Source organism: Elaeis guineensis, chromosome 2 (genome assembly GCF_000442705.2).
Source record: "Elaeis guineensis isolate ETL-2024a chromosome 2, EG11, whole genome shotgun sequence".
NCBI lineage: Eukaryota > Viridiplantae > Streptophyta > Magnoliopsida > Arecales > Arecaceae > Elaeis > Elaeis guineensis.
In genome coordinates, this window is record NC_025994.2 from 63706953 (window position 1) to 63733705 (window position 26753).

The 26753-nt window shown below is 36.5% G+C and overlaps 1 protein-coding gene across 15 annotated transcripts; it reads right to left on the bottom strand.

Moving 5' to 3' along the window:
* Window positions 1-670: 670 nt before the first annotated feature.
* Window positions 671-26275, bottom strand: LOC105035510 (uncharacterized). 15 transcript variants are annotated; one of them, XR_012138570.1, is made up of 10 exons: window positions 26206-26249; window positions 24649-24979; window positions 24045-24119; window positions 23808-23934; window positions 23484-23597; window positions 22803-23001; window positions 22620-22665; window positions 20184-20259; window positions 2577-2899; window positions 671-909 (listed from the first exon to the last, which is right to left on the bottom strand). XR_012138570.1 is itself a non-coding variant. In XM_073251799.1 (8 exons), the coding sequence occupies exons 2-8, from the start codon at window positions 24099-24101 to the stop codon at window positions 2721-2723; spliced, it is 798 nt and encodes a 265-aa protein (XP_073107900.1). In that variant the 5' UTR covers window positions 24102-24979; window positions 26206-26250; the 3' UTR covers window positions 2347-2720. The 15 variants fall into 15 exon arrangements, 1 of the variants encoding a protein (XP_073107900.1); XR_012138568.1 differs by having other exon boundaries at window positions 24045-24132; XR_012138569.1 differs by having other exon boundaries at window positions 24562-24979.
* Window positions 26276-26753: the final 478 nt, after the last annotated feature.

A 26753-nucleotide genomic window follows, 5' to 3' on the forward strand; every position in this document is an offset into this window, starting at 1 on the left:
GTAAGCCCCACGATCTCTGAGCGGCTCTCCTCCCACGATTCTCTCCTCCTCTCTCCTCTCATTCCCGCCAGTGGTGGTAGTGCATGAATTACAAGGATAGACTACTAGCACCCTACTTCTCCCTCTAACTTAGGGATGGCAGTTTTCAGCATAACATGAAATTTTCGTGTTGGTGTTAGGCTTATACAAGATCATATCGAATCGTGTCCATCTATTTATGACACAAAAAATTTCGTATCGTATCGCATGTATCGTATCGCATGTTAACTTGTGAACCCATTTATAACATGTTTAACCCATATATAAAAATATATATATAATTTTATAATATTTTACAAAGTCAATGATTATTTTTATCTTTTTATTAAAAATCTTAAAATAAAACTAAATAAACATATCCGCCCCACAAACTGCCACCAAAATCAACTCTCTCTCTCTCTCTCATTTCATTATGTATTTATATGATATTTGTAAGTTATAATTTGCTTGATTGTTGTCTATATATATGTGTAAAATATGTTGTTTAAATATATTAGAACAAATTTATTTTTAAAAATATGTATTTTATGTAAAACGTATTATGTAAATGTGTTAATCCGAATGATACATTTAATAATCATGTTAAATAGATAACACATTTCATAAACAGAATCGTATACATATTAAAAAATTCTGACACATTTATTAATCATGTCATATTCGTAGTCTCCATAATCATGTTGGTATCGTAATCATGTTGTTCTCCATAATCATGTTCGTGTCAAATTGTATCTACATGATTACAACACATGAACACGAATTGCCACCCTTATCCGAACCCCATGTAATTGCCCGAATCATGGGGCCCACCGCCACCTTGTCGATCATGATGAATGCCTTGTCCCCTGCATCGCCGCCTTCGACAATGACCTCGATGATCAGAAGAGTCCATTAAAGAGGGGAAGTACGGTAACGTCAGATGCTAAACATGGTGAGGATGCAAGGAACTTGCTATCTCTTTAGGTACAAAAATATCTATGCAATTCAAATCATTTACCACGCCAGTAACATAACTGGTTAAAACCGACTATGGTAGATAAATCAATGCCATCTATCTTAAACCGAACATTCAAAAAAATGCTAGTGATAAAAAAACTAAAAAGAATTTTAGAGCACCATAACAAAACCCTTACTTCTATATTTATAAGAGATTATCCTTTTAGTACATTTTTCATTCAGCAAATATAATTGAGTCTTAGTTACTTACAAAAATTTCATATAACAATACACATTGTAAATTTCCAAAGTTCTGTTCATATTCATTTAAAATATAAATAGATATTATAATATAACAGGTGAATCTGCTATTTGGACTATTATAATGGCCTAGTTATTACTATATCTAATGCATGATCCATATCAATTCAAAATGACTACGGACATATTTTTTAAAAAAGTGCAGTTGCATCCCTTCCCACCAGATAAATGTGCATACCGAAAAAATTAAATGTGCATACCAATATCAATATACAAAAGTCAAACTTATGAATCTTGACATCAATATCATCTTTTTCTCCTGGTCTTTTTTTAACCATCTTTTGATTTAGGTATTTATTCAAAATAAATCTAGGATGTCCATGTAACTTCATGGTGTAATTTCACAATGATATATGAGAAAAGTCCTTCAGAGTTAGGAGAAGGAACTGCAATGCGACGACAAGAAAATATACAATTGAAGCACACAGCTGTAACCTTTGCTGAAGGATATGTACACCTAACAAATTTTTCCAGATGCTGCCAATTCTTCCAATGTTTTCATTCTTGAAATTACACTACATATTAAGAAGAGATTCAGAGACCCTTTAGACATGCATTCAACAAATGTCTTTCTTGGAACAGCCAGAAAGCTATTCAATGCACTGGACTAAATGGCTCGATGCCCATCACAGACATAAGATTGCAGTGGACCCATACCATGTCTCAAAAGGTATAGCTTCATCCCCTCTATGACCATGGTCTTGTGTATGACACAAGGTAGCTAAGATGGAGAGCAGCTTGTAACTTTCTCATGGCTCCAAACCATATGCTGAAGCATACGCCCCTTTTTTCCTCCATTGGTAGCTCAGAGGTATACGCTCCCCAATCATACAGAGAACTTAAAATTCGTGGCCTATTTTGAACATTTGAGAAATTTTTAGTGAACATGCACGCTGCTAAATAGCTTAGTCAGGTAAACACTAAGATCATCACTCAAAATTTGGGTGTCAACTAATGATTAAAGATTTTTTTTCAGAGATGACAAAACATTAAATAGCAAAGGTGGCTAAGACCAGAGATGCATATCATAGGGGACGTAACATATCTCGATACAGCAATTATTATATAAAGATATTATCTGAAGTGTCCAGTGTCTTTGGTAATTACAAATCAACAATGGCTGTCATATAGAGACCACTTAGCTAAATCGGTGTCTATTCAAACAGAAAATGGCCGTAGATTCCAAGGATAAATACTTGCAAAAACTAAAATGATAGATTGGTCTAGTAAAACCAATTACAGACAAAATGGTAAGATTAGAAAAGGTGTTCAATAGGTACCTGTTGATATGAATAGAGGCTTTGAACAAGCGGCTAGCCATGAGCACTTAACAACTGTCACTTGCTGGTGCTGAGCAAATATACAGTCAGTAAAATCAGCTGATAGCAGGTATACTAGATGCACTTATTCATTCAACAGGTGTTCTATCTCATCAAAACTTTAACTGCCACAATTTCATTCTGATGGTTAATTCCTGTCTGTTTATAAAATGCTTCTTTTTGAGTATCCCATTCCTTCACAATCTCCTCTACCATGTCCCCCACCATTTTGTCATGTTCTGCTATATGCTTGATGTCGTCAACTTCCACCACACGGCTAGCCTCTTTAAACAGGAAAAGACAATAAAATAAATACATCATTAAAGAAGAAGGTACTTGGAGGTATATAAACTAGTGGTAAAAACAAAGTCAGCTTTGTTGATCCGATAAAAAGGATTTACCCTAACAAAAACAGATAGCAAGAATGATGTTGGAACTTTACAAGCCATGTTGCAAAAGATAAATAATGTCAGAAGCTGGTAGGATTATGTCCTGTGACATGCAGTTTTGCATGGTGGAATTGTAGGATGGGTAAGGCTGCCCAATTAACAGACTGACAAGCAGATGTTGAAGATTTTATGACAGTATGATTAAATAGTCTAGAGGTTTTATTCCAATTTAACATGAAGTAATTCTGACAGACAGTTCGATCAAACAATAGTTTTGCTCTATTATGCTTTTGCTACACATAACGGGCAACGTTCATTTCTGCAGATTGATGGGAAAGGAGCTTTCCACTTCTACCTCCTCTGTTCCAGATCCAAGAAGCCCTGAGATGAGTGCGAGTACAACAAACTTTTACTACTGAAGAAGCACTGCAAACTTCACGAATTATGGTGCAGCTGCCAATCCTTTTCAGCTACTCATTACAGCCTAAGATCAGTCATAGGCTTTAAAACCTCAAACTGCCTTAAGGTACCTGCGCCTTATAGTCAGTACCAGACACATTGAAAATTTTGCTACAAGCCTGTTAAAAGCTTGATGTTCTCAAATGGGCTTCATGAAATTACGGTATGCTGTATACACTCAGTGTTGCTCTGCATGATTTGAGGTTATCATGTACACAGGTTGAGCTCATTAGTCCATGATTTATACCATGATCTATACCACCAAAAATGCATAGAAATTAACAATCATATATTTTGATGATCTCTAACCCATGCATTAAGCACAAACATAAATAGTTAAAATGATATGACACTATGTATTACCACAATCTAAGCATTAAAATTTATTAATTTTCAATCTATATATGTTTTAACATGTTAGATTGTGATTAATAAGATGGATTCTCATTTCGATGCTTTATCATGTGCAATGAAGACCACCAAAATATGTAATTTTTTGGTTTGATTTGAGAGTAGATAACATCTCTCACGAGGAGCATGGTCCATCTCATATATATACATATACATATATATGAATATATATATACATATGTATATACATACGTACATATACGTACATATATGTACATATACATACATACATTATATATATATATATATATATATATATATATATATATTATATATGTATGTATGTATGTATGTATGTATGTATGTATGTAATGTATGTATATACATACATATATATGTATGTTTGTATGTACATACACAAACACACACAAAGTTTTCAATCTTGTGGGACAAAGGTGTCCCGGTATCTCTAAGGGACAAGATGCCGCCTGTCTCATACCATCCCGACAATTGTCGGGATAGATATTTTCATCTCTCCCCCTCCTTTTCTTTCTTTACTTCTTTCTTTTTTTCATTCCTTCTTTTTGTCTTTTTCTTCTACCTTCCTTTCTTTCCCTTCGTCTTCCTTTCTTTTCCTTTTCATTTCCTTTCTTGTTTTTCTTTTTTTTCTTCTTTCTCTTTCCTTTCTTCCTTTTTTCCTTTTTTTTCTTTTCTTCTTCCTCCCTTCTTTCATTTTTCTTCTTTCCTTTCAACTTTTCCCCTTCTTCATCTTGCTTTCTTTCTTTTCTCTTTTTTCTTCTCTCCCTGTATGGATGGGATTTGAAGTCTCGATCCCATCCTAGTCGTATTTTCTTACAGAAACAGAATGGGATAGCCACGACACCCCCTATCCTGCTAGGATGTAAAATCTTGTACACACACACATATAGATATATAGGTACACAAACATACATACATATATATATATAGATAGATTAGGATACATGAGTGTATCTGTACTCAAATCTGGATATATCTAAATCGAATATATGTATGCATGTATATATATATATATATATATATATATATATATATATATATATATATATAGGGGCAGACTTAGATAAGGTCGATTGGATTTGGATTCAGATCCAGTCATATCTAAACTGAACAATAGGGGTTCTACATGAATGATCCAAATCTTTTGGATGTGATCTACTACCTCAAAACTACTGACAAAAAAATCATATGATTTGAAGACTTCTAGCATTTGCATCAAGTGACCAAAAAATACATCTAATTCAATTTTATTTATGTTGTCCAATTTTTGACTACTTGATACATAGTCTAAGGGGTCCAAATAATATGATTTTTTTATGTGCAAGCAGTTTCGAGATAGCAGATCACATTCAACGGCTTAAATCATTGATGTAAAAACTCTATTATTGAGTTTTGATCTGAAACTCTATTATATAGTTTTGATCTGACCGGATCTAAATCCAAATTTGGTCGACCTGATTCTAGCCTAACTATATATGTATACATATATATATATATATATATATATATATGTGTGTGTGTGTGTGTGTGTGTGTGTGTGTGTGTAAATATGTATATGTATATGTGTATATGTGTATGTGTATATGTATGTGTATATGTACATATGGATATGTATATGTGTATGTGTGTGTGTGTGTGTGTGTGTGTGTGTGTGTGTGTGTATGTGTGTATGTGTGTGTGTGTGTGTGTAGGTAGATGTGTGTGTATATGTATGTGTATATGTATGTATAGATATATATATATGTATCTATCTATCTATCTATCTATATATATATATATACCTATATACATGTATATGTGTGTATATGTATATGTGTGTGTATATATATATACATGTACACACACACACTCACTCTTGTAGACAGATACATACATACTGACCGACTGACCGACCGACATACATAAATACATATATATATTCTCATTGGATCTATGTGTGTGTGTGCGCGCATGCATGTGTGTGTGCATACTCAGTCATCAATATGGGACCCCTATCATCCAATCTAAAAGCCTTATCAAATCTGAATGGAGATTCACTCGAGTGTAGCCAAATATATCTATATGTATTATTTATTCATTTTTTATCACCATCTTGCTATGTTTTATCTTAATGTCCATATAAATGGCTTTGTTTTTCTTCTCTACAATCATGGTGGTCCTTTGGTACCTCAATGCTACCTTAAGAGCTTTAAGTTTATTTTCATATTTTCTTCAACATCACCATGATTTTGATCTTCACATTCCAAAATTTTAGTAGTGCAAATAGTTCTTGTTGCTAACCATGGCAAACTAAGACTCTCAGGACTCAACTTGGTCTTCTCCTTTGCCACTACCAACTTTTGCCGGGCCCTACCCAACCACAACTGAGCATTCTACCTCCCAATGCCATTTGTATGGTGTCCCTTTTTTTGGTTGCTGACTAGCTTGAGGGAGCATGCTTATACAATTAATGCAATCCCAAGGCTATGATGCTACTTCTGTTTCATGGCTTTTTTTAGCTGGGTCGCTAGTTGGAGTAAGACCTTTCAAACTTTGTCTCAGTAGACCATAGAAATAAGAACCAAGGTAAACTCACCGCCTCCTCCATTATTATGTATGTATTGTCAAATTGTCCACTACTAATCGGAATTTAAGAAGATCAAGTGGATGGAATTATTAAAACATGGAAAATGATTCTGGTTTCTAATAATGACCAACAGGAAGTTTTGATTTATTCAACACCAACTAGCAAGGTTATCCATCTTGACCAACAAGGTCTTCTTCACCATGTTGACTTATAACTAAATTATTCACCAAATGTATCTGATCGATGTTCCTTTTAGTTAAATTAATTTATTATTTAAAATTTATATAAAAAAAAAAAAAAACAACAACAACAACAACTCAGGGCTATGTGCATTGCCTTGAAAGTTTCAGCACAAGTGGATTAAATAACTCAAAAGTGCAACCTAGTTGCTGTTTGACACCAATGTTTCAGCCATGGGGATAGCTTAACCCAAAGAATGTAGTCAACCAAGTATTCCTGTCTTAACCAAATGTATGTGATCAATATTCATCTTAATTTAAGAAATAAAAATAAAAATAAAAAACTAAGGACTCTGCATTGCCTACAAAGCTTCAGCACAAGTGGATTAAATAAATCAAAAGTGCAAGCTAGTTGCTGTTGACACCAACATTTCAACCACAGGGATTGGGGATTACCCAAAGAATGTAGTCAACCAAGTATTCCTGTCTTGGTTAGCAAACATCAAATTGTTTTTATCTATCTTTCAGAGGAAGCAATTTAAGTAGCAAAAACTAATTATCCATAATGCATATCCTAACGGATGGTATAACAATATCCCTAGTCAATGTTTTGCCGTGTTAAGAACATGTCCATTACAAGATTTTAAGCTAAAATCCATATGTCAATCAAAATGAACCAATTTCAACCAAGACTGATCAGAAATTGACTGAAATTTTTGGTTTTGTTCAATTTCAGCTAGTTTCCGCTGAAACTAATTGAAATTGTTATTGCCTTTTTTTTGTTGGGGGGGGGGGGGTGATAGGACTGTTGATAAAGACTCTCTACTCTCTAGAGATCCTGCTTATCTGATTATGAATAGAATTCAAAGTTCAAACAAAAAATCTGATTACAAAAACTGAATCTGGTTCATATATTAAGCATCTGTCAACTTCTAATCTGTCTTTTTAATCTAATGCATCAGTAAATCTACTGTCATTTCTTTTAAAGGATAAAAGATATTCTGTCCGAAGTTTTAAGTATAAATCCTAAGACAACTAAAAGGTTATTATATTTGAACAAAGGGTTGGCATGGCTTCATGATTTAAGTGCTTAAAACACCTTATGGAAGCATGGACATATTTTCACATCACAGTATAAACTGTCAGCAAATTAAACTGCTTTTTCTTAACTAGACATGAAGGTGGGATTGCACCATTTTGGTTCTTGTTACCCATTAATCAACTATGTTCTAAATGTTAGATGTGTTAAGACCGTAGCCCCTAACCAACTTCCCAAAAGGCAAATGCCCATTGAGAGACGGGGTTTATTAGTCTTTATCCACTAGGCACAGGGGTTTCACACCTAAGTTGACCCACATCAAGCTAGATCACCCTCATTCAGCAGGCTGGGTGGTTAGACCCATTTAATCTTACCAACCAGCACTAGTCGACCCTCCTTATCGACTTCCATAATTGCTGCCAATACACCAACCACCTTCGGCTACCAACGCCAGCCTGAGTCTCACCGAACCCCCTCGGCTACCATCTTCTTCCAGAGTCTCACCGAGTTCTCTTTGGCTATCTCACCAAACTCCCTCAGCTACCATCCCCTTCCAGAGTCTCACCGAACCTCTTCGGCTACCTCACCGAACCCCCTCGACTACCATTCTATCCCAGAGTCTCACCGAGTCCTCTTCGACTACCAACCTCTCCCTGGATCTCACTAAATGTGCGCTGGAACCTTGCACAACAATTCCTCTCCAGCGATATTTTTTTTTTAATACTCTGAGGGCCTACCGAGTTTCAAACCTGCAACCTCGTTCTAATACCACATGTTAAGACCGTAGCCCCTAACCAACTTTTCAAAAGGCAAATACCCATTGAAAGGCGGAGTTTATTAGCCTTTATCCACTAGACACAGAGGCTTCACACCTGAGTTGACCCGTATCAAGCTAGATCACCCTCAATCAGCAAGCTGGGCGGTTAGACCCATTTAATCTTACCAACCAAGCACTAGTCGACCCTCCTTATCGACTCCCATAATTGCTGCCAATACTCAACCACCTTCGGCTACCCCAGTCTGAGTCTCACCGAACCCCCTCGGCTACCATCTTCTTCCAGAGTCTCACCGAGTTCTCTTCGGCTACCTCACCGAATCCTCTCGGCTACCATCCTCTCCCAGAGTCTCACCGAGTCCTTTTCGACTACCAACCTCTCCCTGGATCTCACCAAATGTGCGCTGGAACCTGCACAACAATTCCTCTCCCCAACGATATTTTTTTTTAACACTCTGAGGGCCTACCAAGTTTCAAACCTGCAACCTCGTTCTGATACCACGTGTTAAGACCGTAGCCCCTAACCAGCTTCCCAAAAGGAAATGCCCATTGGAAGGCAGAGTTTATTAGCCTTTATCCACTAGGCACAGAGGCTTCACACCTGAGTTGATCCGCATCAAGCTAGATCACCCTCAATCAGCAGGCTGGACGGTTAGACCCATTTAATCGTACCAACCAGATACTAGTCGACCCTCCTTATCAACTCCCATAATTGTTACCAATTCATCAGCTACCTTCGGCTACCAACCCCAGCCTGAGTCTCACCGAACCCCCTCAGCTACCATGCTCTTTTAGAGTCTCACCGAGTCCTCTTCGGCTACCTCACCGAACCCCTCAGCTACCATCCTCTTCCAGAGTCCCACCGAACCCCCTCGGCTACCTCACCGAATCCCCTCGGCTACCATCCTCTCTCAGAATCTCATCGAGTCCTCTTCGGCTACCAATCTCTCTCAGGGTCTCACCAAATATGCGATGGAACCTTGCACAACAAAATGTATGTCCTAGAAGCCAATATTGCTAACACATTATAATAAATCTAGGATACAATTTTGTACTTAATATATTGATATGATCAATAAAAGGATAATTTCTTTTTCATTCAAGTGTAATGTATCCTTAAATCGTCCATGAAATTAACTTCGATACATATTCTCAAAGTGTTGAGAATTAGAGACATATTTAATTCCTAAATGCTCCCGATCATAGGATCATCATGAAGACAATGATGGATCCGAACAGACTGACGCACAAATCGCTTCCTTCGAGATAGATGGATCTCTAATCTACTGTGTAGAGACACAGAGCGACAAGTGCGGATGGTTGTTAGAGAACAACTAGCACTGAGCGTGACTATACAAGAAATCACTTGGATTTCTATTCAATCGTCAGTGATTGTCTCGATGCTGTAGTTGTGTGACTGATCCTTTGACTTAAGATGGTACTGCTACTCGCAATGAGGCTGCTGGAGTTTGATTGACACAAACATGGATCTCAATGAGCCCTTATAGTGAATGTTGGCTACAGTTGATCCACTGTAGGAGTGGGGTGCGCATCAAGATAGGATCTATCGATTTTGATAGAGAGTAGTCCTATAAATTTGAGAGGCTGAGTTCAAGAGTGTGGCCACAACAGTATGATTGATGAAAAAGAATTTTCATAGAAGTCACAACTGGACTTGAGCTAATCAATCTATCATATGACCGATGTTGAGTTTGATGATTTATCCATGACCTGCCATCTAGTCGGAACTCATGATAGAGAAACTAAATCACACGTTAACTACACCTAGAGATTCATTTCAGTTCTACTGGATTGCCACTACATACTGCTAGGTATCACTGGTGGATTGTGAGAGCTCACTAGGATTGTTCTAGATCGACAATCCTTGTTGAGTTAAAGTGAAATTATTCCAACCCATTGAAAAGAATTTTAATGATACAATAATAGAGATCATTATATATCTCACTACCAGATAGAATTAAACCTATTAGGTCACACAACAAAGAAATTAGGACTGGAATAAGTAATTGAGCTTCTGAAGTGTCAATTAGGTTTAGAGAAACCCATTGGATTCATGGTAACCTTGCTAGCACATGGTTGGACCCAATTCCTCTTTCCGTTGAGATTACTTATTTGATAAGTTAATTCTAACTTAATTACCTGCTAATTACCTACATGAATAAGATTCATGAGACTCCAATTGTTGGATGTCTAAGGTTATGGATCATATAAATTAAGGGTGCAAGTCGCTTATGAATCTTCTTGATAGTTATTATGGGACGCCACTTTGATTTGATCAATTTGGGCGTGTCCATTAATTAAAGAACCTTTGATTTTCATATGGAGTGTCTTTTGGGTGCAAAAGAGGATGTCTAATTATGGTGCAAGGACTCCAATAGTTGGCGCCTAATAGGCTTCCTAATGTAAGTTGGATAACTTAAGTTAATAGAAATCCTAATGCAAGTAGGACTTATATTATGAGATTGAATAGGATTCAATCCTTATGCCTATTTAAAGAGACCTTCCATAAAATCCCTTGAGCATCAAAACCAGCAGCCCCTCACACCCAAAGACTCTCCCCACACCCTCTCTTCCTCTCCCTTTCTCTTCTCTTGGGTGTTCTATACACCCCTTCCTTGGATGCGCATCCCAAGGAGTTCCACGTCCAAAGGATTTGGGTACCTCTTTCTTGCTGATTTCTAGCATCTGGTAGCAACACATAGCAAGAAAAAACTCTAGAGAAAAGGAGAAGAAGAAGATCAAGGAGAAAGATCAAGTGTTGATCGCGATCCAGACTTCATTCAGATTTAGCAGATTGAATTTTGGAGAACCAAAATTCAGATTAAAGAGGATTGTTCCAGACTGATCCTGAGTGGATACTCGTAGAGACCGGACACTTGTGTGGCTAACAGAGAGCCTCATCTCTTCCAGATCCAGTTTTGAAGAAAGAGATTGCGAAACAAGTATGTGATTTGATCACAATCTGAATTTCAGTATATATCAATTTCAGCATATGAAATAGATCCATGTAATTTTATATTTTTATGCATACATAATTCAGATTAAAATTATTTTAATCTTATTCTTCGCCGTGGTGTTTAGGAAATGAAGTTTTGAAACAACATATATGCACCAAACCCCGAATTCCAACAGTGGTATCAGAGCCACAAATTTTCATATGCTGAATTTTGATATACATATTTTTGAAAAGATTTTAAAATTAATTTTTTTTTTGATACATAAGATGTATGGATGGATTTTCAAATCTGAAATTTAATTTTAGATTTAGTTTTAGAATATATAGTTGATATGTTGTTACATGCATAGATCTGAATTTTGATCTAAAAAGAGTTCTAGTTAATATTCATGTAAAATATAGATGCATACATGAAATCTGAAATTTTTTTATAATCTGAATTTTGATTCATATATGTGATATATGATTGCATATTTAAATCATAAATTTATTTCTAATCTCATTCATGATTAATATATGAGATATATGATATCATGCTTAGATCTGAAATTTTGTTTAGATCTAATTATACATGCATATATATGATATATATTTGTATGTTAAAATCTAAAAATTATTTTCATGTTTTAAAACTTATTTTTATGCAAAAAATTTAAATCTGAAATATGATTTTAGAATCTAAAATTTATGTTTGTGCATGAGAGTTTTGGTCATAGAAAAATCAAAAATTATGTCATGTAATAAGATTACATCTAAGATTTTTGATTTGAGTCATATGGATCTAATTCGATTAAATAATTGATCAAATTGAGTTAAATATTGAATTGAGTTAGATCAATTAAGTTAATAATCATACAATTGTTGTTAATCAAATCGATTGAGTCCCATATGTAGAATCGATTAATTTAAGGACCTAATTTGGCTCGTTGGTTTGAGCCCGATTCGCTTGAGCTAACCAATTCTGATCAATCGACCTATTGATGTCTAAGGCAAGTTAATAAGACGTGATTATTTAATTGTTCCGTTAGCCGACCTGACCAATTCATTGGTGTCTAAGAAGGCAACAGAGGGACCCCCATCATTCTCCACTTACCTGGCCAATTTAGAAAATTGAGTCTTGAATTAGATTTCTTAACGGTTTGATTTAGCCCATGCCAGTTAGATCAGTCATATGATGACTGATTAAATGAGACCTAAACCCAAACCTCTCCACAAATATTAAGTCTGTAGGTCTTCCACTATTGTAGATGTGCGGGCGTGTTACCGGCATTGATTGTTTTTGACTGATCACAATGGTTAGTTGTATCGAGAACACACCACTCTATTAGCAAGGAGTTGCTCCAGGGTAGGGATGGGGTTGGGTCCATAACTGTTAGGTGAAGAACCTAATGATGGTCTTGCACCTGCTTGTGAATGGTGGGTCGGGTTTAACTAAAAAGTATGGACAATAACTGTTAGGTGAGCTCACATGACTTAGAGACCAAGTGACTGCAACATGCTTAGTGAAGCATCCGGGCAAAGAGTTGCCTACACATCGGTATGCATGTTACCAATAACTGTTAGGTGAGGTGCATGTCATCGGTGGGACTGCAGCACCCACTAGGAATCCTTTGTCGCGTTAGAGTTTTCGTTTCCTTCCAGGAGAGTAGAGGGATCCAAAAAATTAGTGGGAGTCATTATTTACATCTTAAAATCCCTAAAAGCAAATTAAAATATTAAGTACAAAAGTTTAACTTGAATCTCTACTCTCGCAGTTAAACCATCATGTCAGCCTCAAACCCTCTAGCTCGCATCCTCGAAACCAATCGTTTGACTGGTAATAATTACAAAGACTGGCTCACAAACCTCAAGATTGTCCTAACCTCAGAAAAGTTAAGTCATGTTCTCGACCAGGATCCTATTGTGTTACCAAACCGTCCTACTGCTGAGCAAAGAGCTGCCTTTGAGAAGTGGACGGATGAAGACAGTCGGGTCAAATGTTATGTGCCGGCATCCATGTCAAACGAGTTGCAAAGCCAGCACGAGCATATGCCCACTGTCCGGACTATGATCACTCACCTACAAGAGTTGTATGGTGAGCAAAGCCGTACTGCGCCTTCTAAGTATTCAAGAGATTCTTCAACCTCAAAATGCACGAGGGGCAATCTATCCATGAGCACTGTATGACAGTGATCCAAGACATTGAGGAGCTTAGGAAGCTTGGGCTTCATATGCAAAAAAAATTGTAGATGGATCTGATTCTTCAATCCCTTACCAGTTCATATAGTCAATTCATCGTGAATTTTCATATGACCAAACTTGATTGCACTATTCCCGAACTTGTCAACATGTTGGTCACAACGGAGGGTACTTTGAAGAGTTCAAGAAATACTGTTCTCGCTGTGGAGTGAACTTCTAAGAAAAGTCTGTTGGAAGGAAGAAGGCTAAATCTGCAAAGCAAAAGAGAGAGAGCAAGTCAAAGAAGGATGGTCCAAAGGTGGCTGAGGCAAAGGGAAAGTATTTTCACTGTCATGTTGAAGGCCACTGGAGGAGGAACTGTCCTAAATACCTGGAGAGCCTAAAGACTAGAAAGGATGACAAACCTTTCGAAGGTATGCTCGTAATAGAATCTAACCTCACGATTTCTTCTACTTCTAGTTGGATATTAGACCTTGGCTCGAGTGCTCAATGTACCTCTATACAGGGTCTGATAGAAGTAGGAGATTGAGAGAAGGTGACATAATCCTTCGGATCGGCAATGGAGCAAAGATTGCTGCAGAGGCCGTTGGCACTTACCCTCTTCGATTACTGTCTAGTGTTAGATTAGATTTAAAAGACTGTTATTATGTTCCTGTAACTAGTCGGAATTTAATTTCCATATTGGACTAGCACAGAAAGGTTATGAAATTTTTTTCAATAAAAACTTTTGTTCCATTTATTTACGAAACAAATTAGTTGCACGAGGTCTTTTAATTGACAGTCTTTATCATTTGCATGTTGATGCGAATGTGAACCTAAACGAGCAAATAGAAAGTGCCGTAGGTTAAAAGAGACCCAGAGAGGAGATTAATCAAAGTACTTGTGGCACCTAGACTAGACCATATTGGAGAGGATAGGATAAACAGACTGGAAAAGGATGGGATCCTTAGCTCTCTTAATCCAGAGTCGTATCCAGCTTGTGAATCCTACCTTCGAAGAAAAATGGCCAAATTATCTTTTGTAGGACATGGAGAAAGAGCCACAGAGTTACTTGTCCTGGTACACACCAATGTGTGTGGGCCATTTGATGTGCAGGCCAGGGGTGTTACAGCTACTTCATTACCTTTACCGATGATCTGTCTAGGTATGAATATGTGTATCTCATGAAACACAAATCTGAGGCTTTTGAAAATTCCAAGAATTCAGACATGAAGTAGAAAAGCAGACAAGCAAATCCGTTAAAGTTCTTCGATCTGATCGAGGAGGTGAATACCTTAGTTGAAAATTTCTGAGATATCTTAAGGACAACGACAGTCTCTCAGTGGACCCCCCTGGAACACCTCAACTCAATGGGGTATCCGAAAAGAGGAACAGGAACAGGACCCTATAGGATATGATCAGATCTATGATGAGCTTCACTGATCTACCTTTATTTCTTTAGGGACATGTCTTATTAACTTTCATTCATTGTTGAATAGGGTTCCTTCAAAGTCGTTCCTACCACACCGTATGAGATATGGTTCGGTAATAAGCCGAGTCTGAATTATCTTAAGACTTGAGGATGTCCGGCCTATGTCAAGAGACAGATGGCAAAAAAGTTAGAGGATAGATCTATTATAGCTCGCTTTATAGGATATCCAAAAGAATTCATGGGATACTACTACTTTCCATAAGACCATAATGTGATTGTGAGTCGAAATGCCATGTTCTTGAAAAAATAGTTTATCCAGGATGGCGGCAGTAGAACGTTAGTGGAACTTGGAGAGAAGATCTCTGAAGAGTCTAGAGCTATAGATCCTCAGGAACCCATAGTCTATGAGCCAATAGTTGATGTTCCTCTGCCACCTAATAGATATAGCAGGGTCTTCCGACCTCCTAAAAGGTACATGGGTATGTTTACGGAGGAAGTAAAGGAAATGTTCCTTATAAGAGATAGGGGCCATGGTGATGATCCCAATACCTTTGACGAGACGATGTCTGATATCGATTTCGAAAAATGATTAGATGCTATGAAGTCAAAAATTGACTCAATACACTCGAACCAAGTCTTGACTTTAGTGGATCCACCTGAAGGTATTGTACCTATTGGATGTAAATGAATCTATAAAAGGAAGATAGGTGCAGATGGTAAGGTAGAGACCTATAAAGTTAGGTTTGTAGCTAAAGATTATAGTTAGTGCGAGGACATTAACTATCAGAAAATTTTCTCGCCCGTAGGCATACTGAAATCCATCCGCACTTTGCTTGCTTTTACAGCTTACTATGATTATGAAATCTGACAGATGGATATGAAAACTGCTTTTCTGAATGAATATCTTGAGGAAGATATCTATATAGAGCAGCTTATAAGTTTCACATCTGGTGATGATGATCACAGAGTCTGCAAGCTGCAGAGATCCATATACGGATTAAAGCAGGCTTCTTAGAGTTGGAACTATCGTTTTGATAAGGCAATCAAATCGTTTGATTTCATCAAAAATGAAGAGAAACTGTGTATACAAAAAAGTCAGTGAAAGTGCAATCACCTTCCTCGTACTGTACGTGGATGATATTCTCCTCATTAGGAATAATATTCCCATGTTGACCACGGTCAAAAGATAGTTGTCCAAAGAATTCTCCATGAAAGATCTAGGAGAGACATCTTATATTCTCGGAATAAAAGTCTATAAGGATAAATCTAAATGGATGCTTGACCTGTCATAAAAGCTGTACATAGAGAAGGTGCTAAAGAGATTCAGCATGAAAAACTTCGAGAGAGGTCTCTTATCTCTTAGGCATGGTATTAGTCTCTCCAAGACATGTGTTTGACCACATCTGAGAGGTACAGTATATGAGTAGAATTCCTTACGCCTCGGCTATAGGGAGCCTCATATACGCCATGCTATGTACTCGACCTGATATTGCCCTTGTTGTGAGTGTCACAAGCAGGTATCAATCGAATCCAAGCGAGGAGCACTGGATAGCTATAAAGAATATCCTTAAGTACTTAAGAAGGACTAAGGACTTGTTCTTGATCTTTGAAGGGGATTCTGAGTTACGAGTTGAGGGTGTATTCTTATTCGATATATTAGAAGGATTCTGAATATACGATCAATGGAGGCTGAATATGCTGTAGATGTGTAGGATAAATTTTGACTCTAATGTTAGTTATAAAACTGGATGTCATGCCATAACACAGTACTGCAAAGACAATGGCACCATAGCCCTTGCTAAGGAGCTCAAGATCTCACAAGAAGTCCAAACACATAGAGCAGCAGTGTACGCGACTACCTCATGTTGAGGTGCGAAGAGTAAACTCTGCAGATAACGTAGCAGACCCACTAACTAAGCAGTTGAGCCAACCGAAAATGAAAGTCCACTTTGAAAAGATGAGACTTAGATTTGTAGCCAATTGACTTTAGTCCAAGTAGAAGATTATTTGATGTATGTCCTAGAAGCCAATATGACTGACACATTATAATAAATCTAGGACACAATTTTGTACTTAATATATTGATATAATCAATAAAAGGATAATTTCTTTTTCATTCAAGTGTGATGTATCCTTGAATCGTCCATGGAATTAGCTTCGATACATATTCTCAAAGTGTTGAGAATTAGAGACATGTATTTAATTCCTAAATATTCCCGATCATAGGATCATCATGAGGACGATAATGGAACCGGACAGACTGACGCACAAATCGCTTCCTTTGAGATAGATGGATCTCTAATCTACTATGTAAAAATATAGGGCGACAAGTACGGATGGTTGTTAGAGAATAACTAGCATTAAGCGTGACCATACGAGAGATCACTTGAATTTCTATTCAATCGTCAGTGATTGTCTCGATGCTGTAGTTGTGTGATTGATCCTTTGACTTGAGATGGTACTGCTACTCGCAGTGAGGCTGCTGGAGTTTGACACATAAACATGAATCTCAATGAGCCTTTGTAGTGGATGTTGACGACAGTTGGTCCATTGTAGAGTGGGATGCACATCAAAATAAGATCTATCAACCTTGACAGAGAGTAGTCCTATGGGATTTGAGAGGCTAAATCCAAGAGTCTGTAATCACAGCAGTGTGATTGATGGAAAAAAATTTTCATAGAAATCACAACTGGACTTGAGCTAATCAATCTATCATATGACTGATGTTGAGGTTTGACGATTTATCCATGACCTGCCATCCAGTCGGAACTCACGATAAAGAGACTAAATCACACGTTAACTACACATAGAGATTCATTTCAGTTCTATTGGGTTGCCACTACATACTGCTAGGTGTCACTGGTGGATTATGAAAGCTCACTAGGGTTGTTCTGGATCGACAATCCTTTTTGAGTTAGAGTAAAATTGTTCTGATCCATTGAAAAGAATTTCAATGATACAATGATAAAATCATTGTATATCTCACTATCAGATAGAATTGAACCTATGAGGTCACACAACAAAAAATTAGACCTGGAATAAGTAATTGAGCTTATGAAGTGTCAATTGGGTTTAGAGAAACCCATTGGGTTCATGGTAACCTTGCTAGCACATGATTAGACCCAATTCCTTTTTTCGTTGGAATTATTTATTTGATAAGTTAATTCTAACTTAATTACCTGCTAATTACCTATATGAATAAGATTTATGAGACTCCAATTATTGGGTGTCTAAGGTTATGAATCGTATAAATTAAGGATGCAAGTCGCTTATGAATCTCCTTGATAATTATTAAAAGACGCCACTTTGATTTGATCAATTTGGGGGTGTCCATTAATTAAAAGGCTTTTGATTTTCATATGGGGTGCCTCTTGGGTGCAAAAGAGGGTATCTACTTATGGATGCAAGGGCTCCAATAGTTGGCGCCTAATGGACTTCCTAATGTAAATTGCATAACTTAAGTTATAGGAATCCTAATACAAGTAGGACTTGTATTATGAGATTGAATAGGATTCAATCCTTATGTCTATTTAAAGAAACCTCCCCTAAGATCCTTGAGCATCAAAACCAGCAGCCCCTCACATCCAAAGGCTCTCCCCACACCCTCTCTTCCTCTCCCTTTCTCTTCTCTTGGGTGTTCTATACATCCCTTCCTTGGGATGCGCATCCCAAGGAGTTCCATGTCCAAAGGAGTTTGGGTGCCTCTTCTTACTGGTTTCTAGCATCTGGTAGTAGCACATAGCAAGGAGAAACTCTAGAGAAGAGGAGAAGAAGATCAAGGAGAAAGATCAAGTGTTGATCGCGATCCAGACTTCGTTCAGATTCAGCAGGCTAAATTTTGGAGAACCAAAATTTTGATTAAAGATGATGTTTCAAGTTGATCCCGAGTGGATACTTGTAGAGGTCGGATACTTGTGCGGCTAACAGAGAGCCTCGTCTCTTCCAGATCCAGTTTTGAAAAAAGAGTGCGAAATAGATATGTGATTTGATCAAAATCTGAATTTCAGCATATATCAATTTAGCATATGAAATAGATCCATGTGGTTTTATGTTTTTATGTATGCATAATTCAGATTAAAATTGTTTTAATCTTACTCTCCGCTGTAGTGTTTAGAAAATGAAGTTTTGAAACACACGCATGCATCAAACCCCAAATTCCAACACTAAATGGCAAGACTTTGTCGAGGCTATGCTTAAGAATAAGTGAAATTCCAAATTTTTATCCAAGAAGCCCTAGTCATTCTCTTCACTATCTCTTCAAAATATTAGAAATAGAAAAAAGTCCTGCACATATACTATTTCTTGTTCAATTTGTAACTTAATAGTTTCAACTGTGTTGAAGTTGATATTATTGAATAGATAAAGTGCATAAATAGAGAGAACTGGATTACTCAAACATCAGAATTATGATCATAAATAATTCAAAATACAATAAAATGATGTGAAATAATTTGCCTTGATTTTTTTCTGGCTTTTCTATTTTTTGAGATCTTATTCAGACTAGAACTTTAAAATTCAAAGTGAAACGGCTGAAATTGCCAAGCTTCATCTAGGGGACTGAAACGAAGTTTCAAAATCTTGGTCAAGTAACAATTAAATGTAATGCTCCAGGATAACATCTTCGATGTGACAAATGACAATATCCAGCCCTCATGAAAAGTCACAAGCATGGCACATCCATGCCAACTCAATCATTACATTCCTTGCATTGCATCACTGCAAAACCTTGTAAACATGGCCTTGGAGAAGAATTGCCAGGGTAGGTAAAACTAATATACAATTTTAAGTCAACCTTTGTGAGCTATAGTGGCTCTCATGGAGGCAAACAACCCATTCATTCTTAGAATACCATACTAAAAGGAAATCTCAACAAAATTTTCCATTATAATGGAAAGATAACAATCCAAATTTCAACTATAAGTAAAAGATAACAATACAAGAAATGGACTCTTATCCAGATTGAAAAAAGTTAAAGAAGTCAAGTGTGTCTTGGTTAGGCTTATGATTCTTTTTTCACGTTGTCAACAAGATTCATAGATCATTTAAAACTTGCCAGCAGTATTTGCTAGTTAATAAATTAGGCAGTGCAATATTTCACACAATCAAAAGTACAAGAACTTTATTTAATATGCTAAAACAGTTGATCGTGTAATTTCTTCAGATACTGTGCTATTAAAGTGTTTAGGAAATGGGTAAAGAAATTGCCTTTGACAGCCAGTTCCTTTGCTTTTGCATATTCTCTTGACATTTTCTTGAGCATTTCCAGCTCCAGTTCTGTGCGCTGAATGGGCAAGGTCAAAAAAATCAGCCACATTTAAGAAAGAGAACCAATAATTTGCAGATAAACAGATATGCCAAATATTCTGTAACAATATAAAAGGATAGAAAGGAATAATCCAAGCTTTTGTATTGTAAGGTACTCAAAGTTGACATGCTAGCTTATGTTCAAAAGTTAAACATAGTTATCAAATCACACCCTTGGATGTATTTGCAATATTTCAGTTATATGTAGTCCTAGACACGAAGATAAGATTCATAATATAAGTTCAAACTTACAGTATGGCTGAACAAGCAACTGGAGTTTCAAGATAAACAGCATCTTAAAGAACTTAAGAACCATGGTTCAAGGCCTTGTTACAACCACCTGTCTCAACTAAAGGGTACTCCTTGTCTTATGCAAGCCATTCACGGTCCTAACTAACAATTTCAATCCATAATACCTTCAGCTTCCCTTCTCATCTGCAACAGAAATCTAAGCACCTCAATCTACTGGCACCATCTTATTCTTTATTTTAAACACCTATACTATCTTTATCAATTCTCCACTTCATTCCTCAATTGGCTGTTTATAAAATATAGAAAATTAGGTGAATCCTATTACATATTTTTCTTTAGCAGACTATCATAGTCAGAAAGGAGCATCTTCAAACTTTTCTTAGAAGACAATCATGATCACATAGGAGGGTCACATTGGAGGAAGAAAAAACATTGGTTTCTGCCTGTTCTTGCTTACTAGCCTCACTTATAACATATTACCATGTGAAAGCATATTCCACAAGCTCAATGGTGTCAAGCTCTACCTTTTTGATCATCAGAAAACCTACAACTAATCAAAAAATTCCAAGCTATTAAATTGTCCTTTGAATTCTGAGATCCTAAACCTGGCACCCTCAATTACACTCTAACTCACTGATAATTCAATACTATGAAAATGCTCACTGTCATTGGGCTCACCAAGAATAGTGCCATGGCATGGAGGGGGGGGGGAAGCTGGATTTTGCCAGCCAACAATCTGAGCAGCAACCCAAACAGCAATATATATAAAACCACTCAACAGCAATCCCTAAACAGTATTATAATGGCTGGATCACTCCAGTAAATGCTTAATTCCTTCTCTCTCACTGACCAGAATAAAATTGATATTTTGGCTTGAAATCATCAAGTTACGGGGCACAATGATAGGGTTTGTTCAAGAACAAAACCTCCAAATCTGGAATTCACTGGCTGTTTTAATCAGCTGATCTTGGGCATGTTTCAGTGAAACATGAAAAAGAGAAGAAGCTTGTGAAGAACATCTCGTTCGATGATAGGGTTTCAAGAATGATGGAATCTTGCACAACAGGTTGCTGAAGTTCTGACATAATCCTAGCCCTTCATGGCCACTAGTATTTTGAGACTTGACAAATAGTGACCCATCAAGGTATGAAGTCAATCAATATGGGAACAATGGCTAACACCTAAGAAGCAAGGTATCACTCCAGGGCTATGTCTATACAAAATCCATATAACTAAGAAAAATACAGAGTCACCGAGATTTTATGATTATGTATATACTAGACTATGCTCAACATGGAAAACTATAAATAGTCTACATTATTAATTCTCGCTCATACTCTTCACAAGATCCATACCATTCATTTTATAAAGGCAACAAAGGATATATAGAGAACATCAGAGAACAGATTTTTGCTGATGGATTACAAAATGGAAAAAAGTTCTGATGATTTAATAGTAAGCTAAGAGAAGGTTGAAAGCAAAAGTTATCAAAAATGCTACTTTTGGTAGCATAACATTAATAATTTTAGTGCTTGCCCCAAGTCAATAATGTGTTTAGGCTATCCAATGCTATGTAACTGATGCATCTAATGGTCTACTAAATACATGGACCATGACATAAATATCTCAGGAAACACTAGGCAACAGCAAGAATCAATAAATTTTAAGTGTATCTAAAAGGAACATCTATATAATTTTTTATATTTATTTGCTCTTCCATGTTTCTGAAATATCAAAAATTTGGATGCTTCATTCTTGTCCAGTGCATGGGTCCTCAAAACTCCAAATTACCAAGTCACAATCTGACAAATGAATACATAGTGACAGCTAGGCTCAAACAACTGAAAAACTTTTACATTCAAATCCATAAATAAAAATGGTAGATACAGTGTATTAGTATAGTGTTCTAGTAATCAATAACGGACAATTGTTAGCAAGATGGCATGCATTGACCAATCAGCTATTCTGGTCCCATGTTTGAACTCTTTTGGGACCTAATTGTATGATAATCAGATTGTTCTTGTCTATAGTTATGCTTAAAATATAGGCTCTCTTTGTATTTTACTGAAGAATAAAATCACTTACAAGGTCCATCTGCAGATAGTCCTCAATATGAGTATTTGCTAATAATCTGCCAATGAAAAAGATAGAAATCAGAAGCTGCACACTACTATCAGTACAATATTAGAGAAGAGCCCAACAATGTTGGGTGTGTGTATTAGAGAGAGAGAGTGTGTGTGTGTGTGAAGGAGGAGGAGAATGAGTTACTTTTCACATGCAATCTGTGCACGCCTGTTCTGTAGCTTTGTGATTTCATCAACTCTCTGAGTTATAGAACCACCAACTATATCAACAAAGCCAAATAAAAACATATTCCCATCTAGCATTCTTTTGACTAAAGCAGGTACAATGCCTATATTATTTTCTTTTGCATCAACAACCAGAGCTTTTAGCCTCTTTAACTCTCCTATCACAAGAAATAGGAAAATAGGAATCGAGGTGAAAAGTTACATAAAAAATGCATGCAATCCTCAATCTAAATAATTCAGTTTTACCGGCAAACAAAAGGATTCAGGTTCATGAAAATTTGCTTATGATCATAAGATGTAAGCAAATCACAAGCATAACAATGACAAGCAAAGGAATATGTCAAAAGACAGCATTTATTTTATCTCCTTAAAAAATAAAAAAGTGGACAACATTTATTTGTCTCTAGTAAAAAGACTTCTTTGTAAGTTAGAATAAATCCAAGAATGACTTATGCCTTTATCTGCCAACACCAAATACATAGGAACGAAATTTACGCATTTACATTTGTGAATTGAAGCATTAACAATCTCCATAAGATTTAGTTGGGAATAAATAACTCATCAGCTTAAAGCAATCAACTCTAATTGTTAATATAACTGAATAATCAAAAAAAAAAAAAAATCCAAGTACGAAGCATACCAAGAGACAAATAAATCTTGAAGTGAGGTCTGTATGGTTGAATCTCATAAAGACAGTAAAGGGAATAAAGTCCACCCAATCTCTGTGACAGAACACCAGTAGAAATCATATGACCTGCACAAGACAGTAACCATTCACTTTTTACTAATATCCCCAACCAAGGAGAATTTATAGTAACCTGAGTGCAATAAAACAGAAAAAAGACAAATATGGTATACTTCCTTCAAGTCTCCAACCATGATATCATTATTATTTTCTGAAACTTGGCTCTGACTCGTGCTGTTAAGAAATAGCAAGAGAATAGGGAGGAGCATGATAACATACTGATGCAATGAGCATAGAGAGATTGTATAAACAAGGCCAAATTGGACGTTGGTTTGGCTTCATGGATGTAAGAAAACTTCTTAGTCATCCACATCTTCTTTATATCTGCCAGCGTGGTAAAGTTTCCCTGCCAGTTAAAAGCATGAACGCATTTTTTTTTTGTTTTTTCAGAATCAACACCATTTAGATGTAAATTTAGGAGGAAAACTGCAAAAATGAAACAGACTATGTGAGGACCTTGGTGAATTCATCTAAAAGTTCGTTAATGTCCAGCTTGAAGGGTGTAAGGTCCATACCAATAAACCATCAGAGCTGTAATCAAAACCTGTCAGGTCCATATCTATAAAACTTCCAACTCTTCAATATATATAAATATATAACAAACAATACATAGAAATATGATGTAATTAAATATCTACAACCTAAGAAACATTTAAACTATGAAAATATAATATCATATTTGTTACTCATTATTCATGAGTCCATTATAGGCTCAAGCAAAAGCTTACAAGTAATTGTCACATACTTTACCAAAAAAAAAAAAAAAGAAGACTGTCACACAGGCCATAAGTCGGGGAGGGTAGAACAAATGAAATAAGAAGAGCATAAAAAAGAGAGCAGAAAAGATTGTTCTTGCATATCTTAAGAAAGGGTGCACAGGATGAACTATATAAAAGATCAGTGAAGCACAGTTTAAAAATAGAAACATGGAGCACTATCATTTAACAAACTGAGGATGCCTATATAGAGTCACCCTCAAACAGATCAGAGATCAGATCGTGCTTTCCAAGACTTATCAAATCTGGAACCACCCATGCAATCCAATGATTTCATATCTAACCAAAGCTGTTAATTTTAGAAAAATCCTGATGCTCAGTCCCCTTCACTTCTGTTTATGTCCCGAACAGCTCCAATGCACGTAAAGGCATGATTCCTGGCCAAGAACTACTCCATCCCAAGCCAAAGCTTGTGCATCCAACCCTAAAATTTAAACCATTGGAATTCTACAATAATGGCTAAATTAACAACAGAAAAGAACCAAGATATGCAACAAGAAATAATTCAAACCAGCTCATAACTTGGAGAATAAAGTGATCTGTACTGTAGCTCATTTGACCTACTGGGATGGTCCTCTTATGAGTCTTGGGCCACCCTAACCCACTTTATTCCACCTAACAATCATATTACTAGTGATCTTCAATAATGGAGAGTAATGATCCACAAATCAAGAGATATAATAGGCTTTCAAAAGTATATGTTAAAGTTCTAAAGCATCTTATAAATATAGTTACCAAACAGCAAACAGATTTTTGTAAAAACTTCACTTCTAAAAGTTCTACTTCTCAAAAACTTTACTTCCAAAAGCTCCAAAAACTCCACTGCCAACAGCAATCCCAAACATGACCTAAATGGGATGTGGTTGTTGCTGGAACTGGGGCTGCAGCAATTGCTTTGAAGCATAATCCAAGACAACAGCGCATTGATCCGGTGCTTAGGGTTGGGGAATTTGGGTGGAGGAGATCCGGTGTGGGGATAACAACAAGGTTGATCTTATCACAAGAAAAAACCAACCATGATAGCAAACTACAATGGTGATCTTATCCAAGAAGAAATGGGAGGGAACCAAATCTAATCCCAAAAGACCCAAAAAGAGATTGGACAGAATCAAAGCAGAACAAAATCTAATCCCAAAAAGACCCAAAAAAGAGATCAGACAGAACCAAAACAGGGCAATGCAAAGAAACAATAGGAATTGTGTGCGTGAAGAAAGAGATGGAGTAAATGCACGATTACGCAATGGTGGCAAAAACTGTCGTGGTCTCTTTATCCTTTCTCTCCATGCTGCTGCTGCTGTTTTAGTCGATAAGCAACATCACCTTGCAACATATTCTCTTTCTTAGCCATAATACAAAATCACTGGAAGATTTAACTCAACCAGAAAACATGTAAAAGATGAAAGCTGGGACGAATGATTAGACCAACAAATGGATGGAGGGGGGGAGATTAGAGTTTTGGGTGCTGTGGGTTGGGACGTCCCCAAGCGGCTTCTGGAGAGACGAGGAGGTGCAGTTTCTGTTATCACAGAGTTTTCTTCTTGGATTGGACCGGTCATGAAGGCGGAGTGAGATTGATCGAGAACTCGGAGGGCACCGCGGAGGGAGGAAGGGAGAAGTTTGGAAGCGAGGGAATAGAAGGCAAGGGGAATGTCGTTCGGTCCGAGAAATGAGATTGCAAGGCGGAGCGGTGGGGGAGATGAAGGGGGAACCGAGCAGAGGCTAAGGTGGAAGCGGTTGTGCTAGCGGCCGTGAAGGGGCCATGGTTCCGTGGCTCCATGGTTCTACAAGCAGAAATCTATCTTACGAAGAAGAAAGGAAGATGAGAGGAGAAGAGATCTCACCTAAGCCGCTGAGAGGAGTTGGAGGACGAGGGAGCCGAGGGAGAGTGGGCGGCGCCGCGGTGCACCGTCCGATGGATATATATATCATCATTTGTCAATACATATTTAAAATTTTATAGGTCAATTTTTATATAATAAAAATATTTTTATTTTAAATATTATATTTTAACCCGAATGCCGTAATATCACTTCAAATATTATAATTTTTATTTAAAAAATAAATATATTTTCATCATTTAAAAAATTTTATGATAAAAATATTTTTAATTTTTATAAAAAATTATAACAAGATCATATTTTATCACATATGTCATAATATATTTTTATTTAATTATTTTTAACATGTATTAAATATTTATAAATTAATTTTTTTATTTAAAAATTTTGAATGATAAAAATAATTTTGTGTTATAAAAAAAATTTATGATACGTGAATATTATGATTTTTTAAAAATTAAATGTCATAATTTTTTATAAAAAATAAAAATATTTATATCATATAAAATTTTTAAATAAAAAATAATTTATAAATATTAAATATATATTAA

Bases quoted from the DNA above. Each gene is read 5' to 3' on its own strand.
- LOC105035510 (XM_073251799.1), bottom strand. From the start codon at position 24,101: ATGGACCTTACACCCTTCAAGCTGGACATTAACGAACTTTTAGATGAA. The intron at 23,598-23,807 runs GTATGTTATCAT...TGTCTTGTGCAG, and splicing joins TCTCTATGCTCATTGCATCA to GTCATATGATTTCTACTGGT. The intron at 2,900-20,183 runs GCAATTTCTTTA...TCCTGTTTAAAG, and splicing joins AAAGGAACTGGCTGTCAAAG to AGGCTAGCCGTGTGGTGGAA.